Source organism: Fukomys damarensis, unplaced genomic scaffold (assembly GCF_012274545.1).
Source record: "Fukomys damarensis isolate Sample0158 unplaced genomic scaffold, DMR_v1.0_HiC HiC_scaffold_25, whole genome shotgun sequence".
In the NCBI taxonomy this organism is placed as follows: domain Eukaryota; kingdom Metazoa; phylum Chordata; class Mammalia; order Rodentia; family Bathyergidae; genus Fukomys; species Fukomys damarensis.
In genome coordinates this window covers 18605687-18621248 of record NW_022900937.1, presented here as the reverse complement: position 1 = coordinate 18621248, position 15562 = coordinate 18605687, and the positions used below count along the sequence as shown (strand labels likewise).

Sequence of the window (15562 nt, the reverse complement as noted above, 5' to 3'; positions counted from 1 at the left end):
TTTTTTTTGCGACAGGGTTTCACTATGTAGCTGAGACTGACCTGGAACTCACTATGTAGCCCAGACTGATCTCAAACTCACAGTGATCCTCCTGCCTCAGCCTCCTGAGTGCTGGGATTACAGGCATGCACCACCATGCCCAGTGGCATCCTCTTTTTGATACTAATTTCCATACCAACCATCTAGGTTAATTTATGCTGCAGTAATTTTAAAACTCTAGTTCATGGTTGTTTATAATACCACAGCTATAGTTCTTGCTGTTGCTTTACTCCCACATGGGTTAACATGGGACACTGACCACTGTTGATACCCTCAGGGACCAGGCTGAAGGAGTCTCTCACTCAGTGTCATCCATGATTTTCCAAGACAAAATATAGGATGTGGAAGTCCTTAAAGGTCAGTCTACATAGAAAGGACATAGTTCATTTCTGCTAATATTTCATTGGCTAAAACAAGTTACACAGCCATGCCTAACTCTAGAGGGAGAGCTGAGGACATGTAATTCTGTTATGTGCCTGGAAGGAGGTGAACCAGAATATTTATGAGCAGCCCTAATACTTCCCCTTATGGCAACACTCTGGCCCAAGGAAATGATTGCTGGCAGTTGTGGAGCTATTCAGGGCCATGACACACTGCCTGTGTGTGAGACCAGCCTTGCCCCACACTGATGTAGGCAGTAAACACCACGCCTTTCTCCATATGGCTTTCATTACAACTTCATTTCATTAGGAAACCAGTGGGGGTGTTCTGTAGTATTACAGAAATACCAGGAATGAGACCCGCCAAGTTGCTTACAAACTCAGTAGCGCTTTTTTCCAATATTCATCAAAGAAAAATAAACCCACAGAATGATCTGATTTTCCTTTCTTTCCTTGAGACTTTGGACGAGAAACATCACTTGAAATTTTGTGATAATAATGGGAGAAAAAAACAAAGTTAAAGAATAAAGACAATAAAGACTTTTGTTTGCATCAACAATGATAACATTGTTAGAGCTGCCTTCTATTTCTGGAAAAACCATTCATATTAAGTTGAACCAAGAGAACAGGCAGCAGAGGTTACACTGGAAGTTAGGTGAGTGCTTTTCTCTTTAGACTCAGGAAAAAAAGGACACTGAAGTTTAGGTAAGTTAATTGATAAACACATTTCCCTGCTTCTCTATGGCAGAGATATTCATAGGGGCTATTGGGAGAAATCTGTACTCCAGCTGAAGAACACATAAGAGGTACCTAAATTCTTGAGTTGATAATCACATTTCAGTTAGTGGGAAATAGTCCTTAGGAGGAAAAGGCTACAGAATATGTTTTGATGTAAGAGAAAGAATCATGTTTGACTTTGTGGACAGTTTTGCATTCAAGTGGCAGTTCCATAATGAGCCTGGTGAAGTGACCTTGGGGAAATCCTCACTATAATATGGTAGAAATAATACTGTCCTACAGTGTAGGAATGAAGAATAAATGAGATAGTGAAGTGAAAGTGCTTGGCTCAGTAACCAGCACACAGTAGGTGCTCTGTAAATGCCGTATCCTTACCCGCCCCACCGCTCAAGAGAAGTTGGTTAAGAGAGAAAGTGGAGAGTCTCACCAGGGATGGGTCCCAGGGTCTAAAAAACGAGACCAAGGACACTTCCAGAGAATTTCAAAATGTCCTTGCAGTCAAATGCCTCCCTCTTATCTTAGATTTTTAATTCTCCTCTTTTCCACTGTTCGCATTTGCCCTTTTGTTTTCTGATGATCATGTTTGTTTTTAATGCATCTTTCCAGTTTCTGGATTTTATTCTCTCTCTCTCTCTCTCTCTCTCTCTCTCTCTCTCTCTCTCTCTCTCTGCTTCTGTTGTCCTTTTCTTCTTCATGTTGTTCCACTATTCTGTTGCTGTCCATCCGTATCCATATTTCTCTCTCCTCCATTTCATCTTTCATTTTCTGGTGACCTGGAGGACAATCTGTGACACGGTCCTGGCTATGCCTTTGGAGTCCCTGTGCCTGTTCTTTTTCTGTAGCTCTTCCCGGTGAGCTCCCCTATCCTAAGTTGGAGCCCTTCCCCTGCACCATCATAATCTATTTTCCCTACTAAAATTTGTTATTAAAGATGTATCTGATCATCCTAAGAGATAAGTATAAATTAAATGACTGATTGAGTACTTTACTTTTCTCAAGAGTACAAGTACAAAGGCTTTAGCTTTGTCACACTCCTGTAACCCAGTACTCAGAAGGCTGAGGCAGGAGGATTGTCATGAGTTTGAGGCCAGCCTGGGCTACATAGTGAGTTTGAAGCCAGCCTGAACTACACAGTGAGACCTTGTCTACAAAAAAAACAAAAAACAAAAAACAAAAAAATCTCTAGAAATAATTTTAGGTAATAGAAAATGACAGCGTATTTTCCTTTGGACAGTAGACTTTCCCTGCCCAAATATATGCCTATTGCAGTACTTGTTCTGCTTTGATATTTTAGAATGAAGTAAAATAGATATAGATAAAGCTACAGTTAGATTTAGCCACCTTGTGGTACGTGAGAGTGTTTCACTCTAATCAGTTTTGGGCTAAAACGAATTCCAAAGGGATTGTGTGCAGCAGATGCAACAATTAATTTCAGGTAAATCAGTTCAATCTGGCTCTTTCATTCTTTCTGTATTTTATCAAATTTAATGTAATTTGCAAGGCAATATGAGCTCCATTATATGTGTTTGCAACCAGCATGAATCAATCTAACCAGAGGGCTTTATGCACCCTGACAGTGGCCTGGCAGCTTGTTGGGGATTGCCAAGTGTCAGACAGGCCATTCTACTCACAGTAGGTCCCATGCGTAAGGTCTGCATGCTTTACAAGGAACTTTAAAATATTTGACTCCTGAAAATTGTATTTGTTCTCAGATAGAAAAACCAAAAACTGAGCTTGGATTGAATTTCTACAAATCAAAACATGTAATCATTTGATTGCTGCCCAATTATTATGTCATTATATATACATTATATTGTATTTAATATGGGAGGTGAATTTAATATGTTTGATATGATGTGGGATTTGATTTCCACAAGTAGAACAGCTCTGGAGTGTCAGAAATTTGAAAATCTGTGTCAGACTAGGAAAGCAGGAAACTGTTTCTCCAGAGGAGCTGGAGTCTCTGGGCACAAAAATGGAGGTTCTAGTTTAGGGAAGAGACGTTCATCATCCTGGTACCCCTCCAGCTACATCAGGATGAAGCAACTGTGCAGGAACCAAAAAAGGGGGACACTACTTTTTAAACCAGAAATCCTTCCTGAAAGCAAAGACTACAGATAGTTAGGAGAGTGCTGTGGACTGAATTGTGTCACTCCCCAGTTCATTAAACCTTAAACTTCTATATGGCTATCTTGGAAACAGGGCCTTTAAGGAGGTGATTAAGATTAAATGAGTTCATAAGGATAGAATTCTCACACTTTAGATCTGATGTCCTTTTAATAGAAACATAAGAAGCCAGGTGTGGTGGCATATGCCTGTAATGCCACACTTGGGGGGCTGAGGCAGGAGGATCGCTGTGAGTTCGAGGCCAGCCTATGCTACATAGTGAGTTCAAGGCCAGCTTGGACTACATGGCAAGACCTTGTCTCAAAAAAAAAAAAAATACATAAGACCTCCCTCCAACCCCACCCCAGTGTGTGTGTGTGTGTGTGTGTGTGTGTGTGTGTGTGTGTGTGTGTCCAAAACAAGAAGGCTGCTGTCTACAGCCAGGAAGCAGGTTCTCACTAAGAAGCAAATCTGTCAGTCCCTTGGACTTCCAGCCTCTAGAGCTGTGAAAAAATAGCTTTCTGTTTAAGCCATGCAGTTGGTGCTGTTTAGCTCTGGAAGTCTATGCAGGCTGTAATAGAGGATATTTGTTAATAAGCAACTTTTGGTAGGCTCAGGATATGCTTCAGGATCAAAAGCTGGTCTTTAAAATACCTCATAAGTCTGACAAGCAGCATGGATTTTCTCTGCAAAGTGACTGTGCAAGTTTGGGGATGGAACTGAATTTCCCAGGGCCAGGTTCTGCTCTCTGTGGAAATGCCTTTCTGCCCTTCCCCAAGGAGTGTCCAGTCTTAACCTGAGTATACTAACCTTTTCAAGAATATCTGCTTGAAAAGGGAGCAGATAATTAGCCACTTAGGTCACCCACAGACCTGTTTGATCCAGCCTTGGTGAACTGTAATCCTTACCTCAAGGTCATAACCGATGCCATGTGCCTTACACATCTGGAGGAAAACATAGTGGAAAACCAGTGAGAGGTTTGTATGCTTCAGCTGGGTGGTCATCACTGCATAGCGACTGGTTTCCTGTGACTGAAAAGGCCACAGCTGAAAGTTAGATTCTTCAAAAAATATTTAAACTTTTATCTTCAGAATAATTGCAGAGTAACAGAAAAGCTGCAGAGATAACATAAAACTCCTATATACCCCTGCACCTAGTTGCCCTATTATTAACATCTTACATTGCCATGGAGCATGTATCTTAACTAAGGAACCAAACTAACACTTACTATTAAGCTCATATTTTATTTGGATTTTAGTAATTTTTCACTAATTTCATTTTTACATTTTAGCGTCCCATTTAAAATACCATATTATATTTAGTCATTTCCTTAGGTTCTTCTGGGCTGTGAGAGTTTCTCAGACTTCTATGTTTTTGATAAACTTGAAAGTCTTTTTTTTTTTTCTTGGCACTGGGGGTTGAACTCAGGACCTTGTGCTTACAATGCAGGCGGTGGAACCACTGAGCTAAATCCCCGGCACAAACTTGAAAATCTTGAGGACTGCTGACCAAGAATTTTGTAATATGTGCCTTGATTTGGATCAATCTTACGTTTTTCTCATGATTTGACTGGAGAAATGCATTTTTGAGAGGAGGCACACATAGTAAACTGCAGTTTTCATCATTTCCTAGTGAGGGTCCATGCTACTGTAGCTTGGACATTGGGTGCCCTTAAGTGTCCATGCGTTTAGGGCTTGGCCCCCAGGGCTGTGCTGTTGGGAACTTAGCAGATGGGGCCTCATGGGAGGCCTCAGGTCGTTAGGGACACGCCAGCAAAGTGAGCACAGGGCCTTGATCTCTTCTGTTCTTCCTCAGCCTTGCTTGCTGCCTCATGTTGTAAGTAGTTTTGAGCCACCACATGCTCCCCATTATCACCATCCAGCACCCCCACCAGAGGCCCAAAGCAGTGAAGTCACTTAGGGTCTGGAACCTCTAAAACTGTCAACTAAATAAACTGTTTTTTTTTCCTTCTAAGTCAATTATCTGAGCTATTTTGTTATAGAAATGAAAAGCTAATACACTTACAAACACGACTTGATGATGTTAACTTTTATTACCTAGTTGGGATAGCCTCTGCCATTTCAGCAAACATTTCACAGGTTTCTCTGCTATAAAGATATGTTTTCCCTTTTCCCATACTATATACTTTTTGGAAGCAAATCACAAAACCTAGCCTATGTCCTTGATGTGGCCAGTGTTTCAATTTTGATATTGTTTTCTTTGGGAAACTTCTTTAACTGCTGTTAGTGCGAGCTATCCCAAAGAGACTGGTTCCAGAAGGTCCAAAGAATTTTATTGATGTATTTCTTAAGAACATTTAATATTTTATGGTACAGAATATAGTACTGGATCCTGGCAGTTTTATACATGCCATTTGTGAGATACGATATTTGCCTTTATTTTATTTTTTGGTACTGGGGATCGAACTTGGGTCCTTGTGCTGCAAGGCAGGCTGCAGAACCTCTGAGCTAAATTCCTGGCTCAATATTTGCCTTGAACAATCAGCTGTTTCCCCTGCGCTAACAGTTGAAGAACCACATATAGCGCCATGATCAACCTTAGGACATAGAAGATGAAGGTCCCTGGTCCAGGTTTGGGGCTTCTCAGATGCTAGGCAACCAGGTGCCTGGACTTGTGTAGTCACTTGGAACAGAAGGCAGAGGAGGCGCTGTTGGTCCAAAGCTGGTTGTGGGGATCCTAGTGACCTGGTCATACTTCAGGCTCTGTCTGTCTTTGAAATAGTGCAGAAACCAGGGTGGACTGAGCGCCCAACAGAGGACCCCCCCCACATATCCCACACAGACATCCTGGTCACATTTGGTGGCACACTCCCTACGTGCTCTGTCTTTTCTCCCGACACTTACATCAAGCCCTGTATCTGAGGGTCCCATCATCAGTAACATCGTTAAGGCTGCTCTTCCCACGCATAAGCAGAATCCATGTCTATAGGAATGCTAGGCTCCTGTCAGCTAACACATCTGGAGTCAATACTTCTATCAGTATCATCCCATCTGTAGTTACTGGCTTTTGTTTTTTTTTAACTGATACACAAAAAACATAAAAGTTGTACATAGTAGCAGGCACCATATAATGTTCAATACATACATATATACATATATATATACATATATATATATATATATATATAAAATGTAACATTTAAATCATAACTCCTCAAACATTTATCATTTTTTGGTTGTGAAAATTTTGAAAATTCTCTCTTCTAGTTTTTAAAAAGTACAGTACATAGGTGTTATATCTGGTTACCATACTATGAAATAGTACCCTGTGCTCTTTCTCTCTAACTATCACTTAATATATATACATATATATATATATATATATATAAAATGTAACATTTAAATCATAACTCCTCAAACATTTATCATTTTTTGGTTGTGAAAATTTTGAAAATTCTCTCTTCTAGTTTTTAAAAAGTACAGTACATAGGTGTTATATCTGGTTACCATACTATGAAATAGTACCCTGTGCTCTTTCTCTCTAACTATCACTTAATACCCATCGACCAAGCTTTGTCTATCTACCTCCATTCCTATTATTTTTTAACAAAAGAAAATCTAATTGACCCCCCTATATCTAATAGTCGTACATTGTCATCACCCTCATAACAGTGGGTTGTCTCCCCGCCTGTTGCCTTGGGTAACTGGGAACATTCTGGAGGCAGGCATTGCATGCTTTCTGAATCTCTAGGTTGAACTCAGGGTACCAGAGAAAGAGCCTTCAGTGTTTATTGAATGAGAGAAAGAATGAATAAATGGAATAGATAGGTGGAAATAATTTCCCTTGATTTAACAAACTCTTCAAAACATGTAACTCAGTGATCTGCCAGTCAGTATGTGTGCTTTGAAATCAAAGCAAGTGATTTGCAGAAGTGTAGAGTCAGGCACACGATCCCCAAAGATGACAAGCTCCCTGGAGGACAGGGTAGCCCTGGTGAGCTAAGTAGGAATTACAGAGGAGATGACAAAACCCAGTGAAGAGAAACTCGCTCCGCTGGCTAGGCAGTCTGAAACATCATGGCCACCAGCTCTGTATGCCCTGCCGTGCTAGGCTGTGCTGTGCTCCCACCTTCAAATGAAGACCCAAAAGTCTGAACGTTTGCACATGGAAGTAAACTGTAAATACTCTGGAATTCCATTGTGGTTACTGAGCATGTAATTGTGTGGCAATTGCCATGAATTCACGAGATAATCCCAAGGTCATTTTTGTCTTATGCTGCCATAGTATGTAAACAAACAAAACCAGTATCAGGCCCCAGTGAGCAAGAGAGGCAACAAGGTACCTGGTAGCAGGGTCCTGCTCAATGCTGTGTATCTGGGCCTCAAAGCACAGCAAAATGTTCACTGTCCAGTAGTAAGTGACAACTGGACAGGTAAGGACAGACTGCCTTGAGGTCTCTTCTGTCTGTGGATGCAGACATGAGCTTGTATTTCAGATTCTTATCCTGAATATTTGGTATATCTCTTGTTGCTCCTTTTCCATTACCATCACCATGCTAATCCAGACCTTTATTGCCTGTAGGTGCTGAGAATGTGAGCCAAATTCTATAGTAAAAGGGTTACATGGAATCCAGAAGGCTGAGGATCAAAATGTGGTGAGAGTACTTACTATCTGTGTGATCTTGAGCATATTCTTTGACTTCTCTGACTTCTGTTGACTAAATAAGCATGCTGTCTCTAGAACCTAATAGTTGGTGTCTACTATTGTTTGTTGCTGGTTCTTTGAAAGGATTTTGGACCCACAATAAAGGTAATTTCCCAGGTTGTTCTCCCTCCACTGGTACCCTAGTCTTCTGGGATTCTGAGCATTACCACTAGATGGAAGGTTTCTCTCAAACCCAGGATGGTCAATGTAATTTTCTTTCTCAGAAATCTTCAGTGTCAATCGCTTCTCGGCCTTTTGGCTAAGATCAAGTGTTTGGTACCCTAGTCTTCTGGGATTCTGAGCATTACCACTAGATGGAAGGTTTCTCTCAAACCCAGAATGGTCAATGTAATTTTCTTTCTCAGAAATCTTCAGTGTCTCTTTCTTGCATTCAGAATAAAATCTGGAGCCCGTCTTGGTGGGTGGGTCCCCAAAACTTGCTTAGTGCCTGGCTCCACCCTCTTCTTTTCCCTCCCTCCCATGACTCTTTGCTCTTGGTTCGCTGCTGCCTTCTAGGAGACCACAGGCTCTCTGTAGCCTCTGTCCCATTTCCTGGAAGATGTATTCCTATCCTGGACACTGAATGACTGCCCTATTCTTCAAGGCAGCAGGTTGGGGTCTGTCACTTAAGTGGCACCTACAGGAGGCCATGGAGTTTTTCCTTGTGTATCAATTTTAATATCAGCATCTTTTCTGTGTCTCCTTTCCAACTCTGATGCTTGGCAAAATTCCTGGCATATATTAAGTGCTTAATAAATATGTTACTATACTGCTAATAAAGATGAACAAATAAAATACACCTACTTTAAAAAAAACTTAGCCAACTCCACAGTTTGTAGGGGGAAAAAGAAAAACCTGTTGAATATCTCAGGTTATCTTTGATCCATCTTGATAGAGAGCACAGATGACAAAAGTATCGGTGTGACCACTGGATGAGTATGTAGAGTCCTTAGAACAGAGTCTGCCACATAATAACCACTCAGTAAGCGTTAGCAGTGATCACTTACTACACTCAATAATTTTGCACATCAGGTCAATTACTTAAAACAAAAGCTGACCAACCAACCAATTCATCAAAAAGGGAGTTGAATCAGAAAAGCCAGACTTTGCTGCCTACTAGCTTCATGACTTGGGGCATCTCACTTAACTTTGCATAGATTAAGTTCCCTATTCTGTAAAATTGATATAATAATCTTTGTTTTATCTATTTCTTATGATTACTGTGGGGATAAAATAAACTCCTATAAATTTAAAGTATAAGTTCTACAAATAGAAAGCACCATTATTGATAGGTTGTTTTATGTAATCAATCCTCTTTTGATGCTGTACAATTCATTTAGGTTTGCCAAAGATCAAATAAGAAATCCCTATTTGGAAATAATCTATTGAAATTACAAATGCATATGTCCTTCGATTGAACAGTTCCACATTTTGGAGTGTATTCTAATACCCAAAATATGTGCAAAAAGATATATATCCAAGTAACTCACTACAGTATGGTTTGTAATATTTTTTAAAATCCCCAAAAATCTACCAATAGAGGAAAGGTCAAATAAATTATGATGCATGCAGTGGAATATGTTGCTGTTAAAAAGTAGTGAGACTGTTCTTAATGAACTGGTATAGAAAACTCTGCAAAGAAAAACAGTGAGATTCAGAATAGCTACATGTATTGTAGGCTGCATTTCGGACATAAGAGGAAAGGGGATCTTCTGTATGTTCATTCATTTGTCTGTGCAAAAAGATGCCCTGAAAGAAGGTACAGACCCCAAACATGGCGGCTGTTTTTGCTGGGGGGTTCTAGGTAATGAGAAGGACTTTTCATCCGTCAAAAGGACTTGCCTTTTGAGCTATGTAAGTATACTACATAGCCAAAGAACTTAAATAAGAATGCCATTAAATGTGATTTTGAAGACAAGAGCTGAAATTTATATTTCATGTGTCATTTTAGTGTGCAAACTGTTTATTTATAAAAAATACATATACATAGTTGGGCTTTTCCAGAGGGCTCACCGCGTAAGTAATATGATCTCTCCATACTCATTTATTTGGAAATCTGGCCTATTCAGGGAACCTGTGCCATGTCCAATCACCTTCCTTTTTTAAAATCTAAGACTCCCCCAAACCATCCAGTGCTACTGGGTCTTGGCCCAGCTCAGAATGGGTCAGAAGCCAGTGGATAATGGCATTGTACCTGGAAACAACTTCATTACACTGTTAGGTGAATCCTCCTTCGGGAAAATAATTTTCTGTGTGGCCTTTGCTAGAGACTTCCTCAAAGATATGCTTAATCTCCTCTGGGTCTGATCCCTGACTCTCAGCCATTGCACAGTAGTTAAACAAACAGGCTTTCACCTTTGACAAGTAAACCATGGCTTCATCATGTGTTTTCTGAGTGATCTTTAACGAGTTGTTTGATACCTCTTAATCTTAGTTTCCTTATCTAAAAATGAACATCATAACATTACCTGCCTAGTAGCAATATATCGTAAAAAGGTTGTAATAAGATTCATGTAAAGCACTTGATAAACTACCTCATGTGGAGTAAGGTTCAATATATTCTGGATGTTACATCATATTAATTTATATGGCATAGTTGCCCACTGCCCTACATGTGCCTTTTGATAAACTTGGAGCTCTTTGCTGTACCTGTCCTTATAGCCCCTGAGACTAGTTGAGTGCCTGGCAGAAGTAGGTGTTGAGTAAATAACTGCTAAATTTGTGTCTAGTTGATTCTTGTAAAAGTGTTAACTGATATAACCAAAGTGATGGCTGATGAAGACTCAGCATGTGACCTGTCATAGCAGTATTGTCCTTTCTAAAAGTATCTACAAAGAACCAGAACTATGCAGAAAAGGCTGTGTTCCCTCACAGATGCCTGCACAGCACAGAAGGCTGCCTGGTCAGGCTTAGTACAGAAGCCCATTCTATAAGCTCCACACAATCCTACTCCTTGAGAGACTCCGAGGTCATTTAGCTCTCCCATATTTTTTTTCATTGTTGAAAATCTTGGTTATATTCACGCACATTACAAAGCACAAAGAACCAGTGCCACCAACAAGCAAAACCACTCACATCAGACAAGGAGAAATGACACCTCTTCACACTTCATGGACAGTATGGGAAATAAAGATTATTTTACTTTTCAGATATTCACACATTACAAAGCAGAAAAGTCCTTCAGTTGAATGACTGGTTTCTATAACTAACCTTGGTGAAGTAATGACAGTTGAAAAGTCTCCTGTGAAATACATAAATGCTTTGTACTCAGGGATATTTTCACATAACACACAGGTAATTAACTTAAGATCTTCAATCTCATTCTCATATTGATTATATTGTAAGCATGATCTAGGTGCTCATGCTCTCCCATATTTTATAAATAAGACCAGGGCCAGAGAGACAATCATATTTCCTGACCCCTAACTCCTAAATCAGTGCTCTCCAGATTCCCACTGGCCGCATCTGAGATTTGTGGGAATTTGGGAAGTTAGCTTTTTCTTATGAAAACTAGGGAAAGCAAAAGAAAACACTACTGGAAGAAGTCTAGGCTTATTAAACTACCTTTCTAAATCACAATCTAACAAGAGTGCTTCAAGCTAAATAAAGGAGACTCCAAATACTCCTTTTCACTGGAGAATATAATTTTGCTTCAGCCACAATTTAAATTGATTTAGTTCTGAGCACCAGCGCTCGAAGGGTGGAACATACTCTATTTCCACCATGATACTTGTCTTGACAGTGATGCATTTCAGTTGACATAGCTGAAATCCTTATGTAATAAATCTCTGCCTGAAAATTAATCATGTTTATAATATTCTGAGAATTAATAACACCCATTGCTCAAATCATTAACTTAAAAAAGGAGCTTCCAAAATCTGTTCTCAGCAGTAAGGGACCACAAATAAATGAATGTTTGATAAAATAATCCAAGTAGCAGTTTAACAAGCGTAAACTGGAATGTGGCTGCAATAATACAGAACTATTGTTTAAGGGTTGGCAGAGGCTGATGAGGTTCTTATTTCAGTTACGAAGCAGGCATCCACATGCATAATGAACTGCTCTCTGAATTATTAATGTGTTGCTTATTTAGCCTCATCTGTCTAGAAGATAATGTATCCTAACTCTAATGAGTGATTGGTTTTGTGCATAATTACAGTAGCAGCAGTAGTGGGGAAATGTGTGCCTTCAAAGAAGGAGTTCTAAAAATAAAGTCATCATATAAACTCTGTTGTTGCATTCTATCAAAATCAAACCCGAAGCATTTGAGGATTCATAATAAATTACAGGAGACAGAATCATTATTAACATCATAATTTAACACAAAAGGTTTTACTTAATCATTCATTACAGATCATGTGCTGTTAAAATGCATATAAACGACTTGCATTGTTTTAAGATGTTAGCAAAGATGTTTCCTTTTGACCATTCACCAACTGAGGTTTGCAAGGTTCAGGAAAAGAGGGAAGAAGTGAAAACTGATGGCCAAGGATACCAGTTTTATGCTACTTTTTTGTTTTGTTTTTTGAGACAGGGTCTCACTATGTAGTTGAGACTGACCTGGAACTCACTATGTAGCTCAGGCTAGTCTCGAACTCACAGTGATCCTCCTGCCTCAGCCTCCTGAGTGCTGGGATTACAGGCATGCGCCACCACACCCAGCTTCTTTTTTATTTCTAGAACATGCCTGTCGGGGGATTTCTCAGACCTTACTTACACTGTCAAGTGGCTATCTTGGAGGAACTGGTTCAAAATCCTGTTCACTAATTCTAACCAGGTCTAGACAGCCATGACACCTGTTTCTGACATGGCACAGTTCTGAGTTATTCTAAGAATCCAAGAGAGTTTTCTGCTTTTCCCGGCATGGCACATTATTAAAGGGATAGACATATGTTATAGGCAGCAGTTCTGAGTGTGCTGTCATTATTGTAGCGGTCTCATCTGTGTGTTTCCTTTTTTCCAGTCTTCAGAGGGGCTGTCAACTGTCAGATCGTAAACTTGACAGCATCATAGTCTGTTCACACTTGTTCAGGAGGCTTCAGTTTGGTTGTGAATTGCATGGTGTGTACAGTGTGTACATCTGTAATGCTTCTTTTTAAAGAAGAGCCCATCAGGTGAGTCCACACTTTTGGGGGCAGATACACACAAGTGGTGGCACTGGCATCAGGACATCCATTGTCTAAAACGAAGCACTTTGAATTTATCTCTACACCAGAAACCATGCAGAGCTTTTCTGCAGTGATCGTAGAGACTTTTGAAGTACTGAAGATCATGATGCATCTCTCTTGTGTGTAGGCAGCTCCTGAAAGTGTTTAACTCTCAATCACTGGAGAATTCCTGTATGTGGCCCGTAGCTAAGAATGAAACCTATAGGCAAGGTGGGAAAATGGGAGAGTGCTTCTAATTCACAGTACAACTTCTGTTTACGGCTTTCTGAAGCTACACACTTAAATGCAGCAAACTGTCTTTGGAAGGCTTGTGTTGAATACTAACTTATCTTCTAGCTTCCTTTTAGAAATGGCTTTGAATTAGGTTCTCCAGTCAGAAGGGCTTGAATATTAATGCTCTTTTCTTGTAGCTAGCATCCTGCAGGTCCCTTTGGTGAAAATGGAGGCTACAAGTGGGATTGGACATGGGAGATTCTTAGCAATGTCCTGGGGCCTAATTAAAGGAAAACTCTTTCTCCTCTCTGGTCTGCTCTCTCCCTCCTCCTCCTCCTCCTTTTTTATTTTGACAGTCTCACTGTTGGTAAATGTCTAGCCTGGGCTCACACTTGCAGTCTTTCTGCCTCAGCCTCTCAGAAAACTGAGATTACCAGCTTGCTCATCTTAATAAGCAGAGAGTTGAGGGATTCCCATGAGCAAGGGCCTAGCTGGCTCCCTCACATGTCAACTGGATTGAGGAGGACAAGGAGGAGACTACTTGAGCACTATAACATCAGGCACCCTCTCTAGGGTGACTGTAGAGACCCTGGGCAGTCAAACAGGGCCCTTTAAATCCTTAGGCATCTACTAGACCTGAAGGGGCTCAGCAGTCAGGAGACATTGGTCTGGAAAGGTATCCCTGGGATACCAGTGTGGAGTCCTCTTAACTACTGGAATTCCTCTTTTATCTGTTCATTGTGTTTGGATTTCAAATGGAGCTTCATTTACAAAAAGAGCAGGAGGCCCACTATCATATAAGGTAGAAGCAACCCTTTGGCAGCTATTAAGGCCATTGTGGCCGGAGAACCCCAGAGCACTCTCACACTCAGGGCCATCAGGTCCTTTTGACCATCTTTCTCCATGACCGATTTAGCTTGTTCCATCAAGAACCGACTCTTCCCATAGACACCTACCCTCGGTTACCCAGGGACTGGGCTTGGTCAAAGCTCAGCAGCTGCAGGACTGGTCTCAGCTACCTTTGCGATGGGGCTAGTGTTGAGAAGGTGGCCACAGGAAGAGGCAGATTATGAGGGCTTTTGTTAACCAACCTGGGAAGTTGGATTTTCCTGAAAGTCATTAAAAAATCCCAAGTAGGATAGCTACATGCTTAGATTTGCTTTTCCTCTTGCAGCCTTGATTGAAAAGTGTGTCTAGACTAAGAGGAGAAATGAGAGGCAGGGAGTTTTAATGAGTAGCTGTTGTAACACTAGGGCAGTGTCTCCATGGTGGGACAGGAGGGCTCTGAGCTAAGGCCTGTTAGCAGCTGGAATCAACATGTCTGGTTACAGCATGCATGTGGAGCTTGGGGTGTCTTAACCAGTCTCTACCCCGATCCACCAAGAGGAAGTACAGGGGCAGGAATGATGACAGTGCAGTTCTGAATAGCCTGACCCTGAGGACTCTAAGCAGAGAAGTTTTGTAGAATAGCAGATCTAGGGGTCTGAAGCTCAAAATAGAAGGTAGGCATAAATATGGAGTCTGTCTGAAAAAGCTGGTCACTGAAGCAGCAGGTATCCAGGGAAACAAGCAGAGAACTGAGGGGTTCACGCAAACAGAAACATGTGAGCTTTCATGGTTCTACCACTGCTTCCCTTTCTGGGTGCCCTCTGTCCTGTGGCAACCAAGACATTCACATCCCCCAAACCCTCTTCAGAGCAGTTCATTGATTTGCCTTGTTTGTTCTTTTTTTCTCCAACTCAAGGAGCCTGACCTGCAGATAGAGCTCTGCACGTGGCAGCTGAGTGTTGCTGAACCTGAGAACGATCAGAAATTATCTGTTGCTTACCGGCACTGACAGGGTGCCATGGTGCTTCGTTTTTGTTTCTTTCTTTGGGACAAAGCGGGGCACCTCAAGGGTGCTCAGACTGCAGTCCAGATGGCCATTTGTCAGGTAGAGGGTGAGCTGAGTCAGAGCCAGCTGGTCACTATATGAGAGGCTGAGGCCCGTTGCCCATAGCTGATGAAAACAAGAAGCAGACAAATGAGGGTGACATCAGGAAACAGGAGAGAAAAGAAAGCCCCCTCCAACCCTAGTCAGACGGAGCACATGGCAGGACAAACTAAACCAGTCACCACAGGACATAATGGAATAGATGTTTTTGCTCCTGTTTCTATGTCATTCAGCTGAGGGATGGAGTCCGATTCTAGTAAGAAGAGTCAAGGTTATATGGAAAGTTACAGAAATGAAAATAACCTAGCCAGGACAGTCTA

General features: G+C 41.1%; 1 protein-coding gene and 1 long non-coding RNA gene across 8 annotated transcripts in view; one reads left to right on the top strand and one right to left on the bottom strand.

The window, feature by feature from the left end:
• Positions 1-15562, bottom strand: part of Iqch (IQ motif containing H) — a 192513-nt gene that overhangs the window by 12297 nt on the left and 164654 nt on the right. For 5 of the 7 annotated variants that reach the window (XM_010643289.2, XM_010643292.2, XM_010643290.2 and 2 more), the window contains 2 exons: positions 15138-15308; positions 4172-4294 (listed from right to left, as the gene is read on the bottom strand). In XM_010643289.2, coding sequence (XP_010641591.1) covers positions 4172-4294; positions 15138-15308 — 294 coding nt within the window. Of the gene's footprint in view, positions 1-4171; positions 4295-13218; positions 13296-15137; positions 15309-15562 lie in introns of those variants that run through there. The other 2 variants (XM_010643295.2, XM_010643293.2) reach the window with 2 other exon arrangements.
• LOC104875608 overlaps positions 1-15562 on the top strand; it is a 111801-nt gene that overhangs the window by 31059 nt on the left and 65180 nt on the right. Inside the window, exon 2 of the long non-coding RNA XR_784117.2 lies at positions 7806-7878. This is a non-coding gene — a long non-coding RNA (uncharacterized LOC104875608). The remainder of the gene's footprint in view (positions 1-7805; positions 7879-15562) is intronic.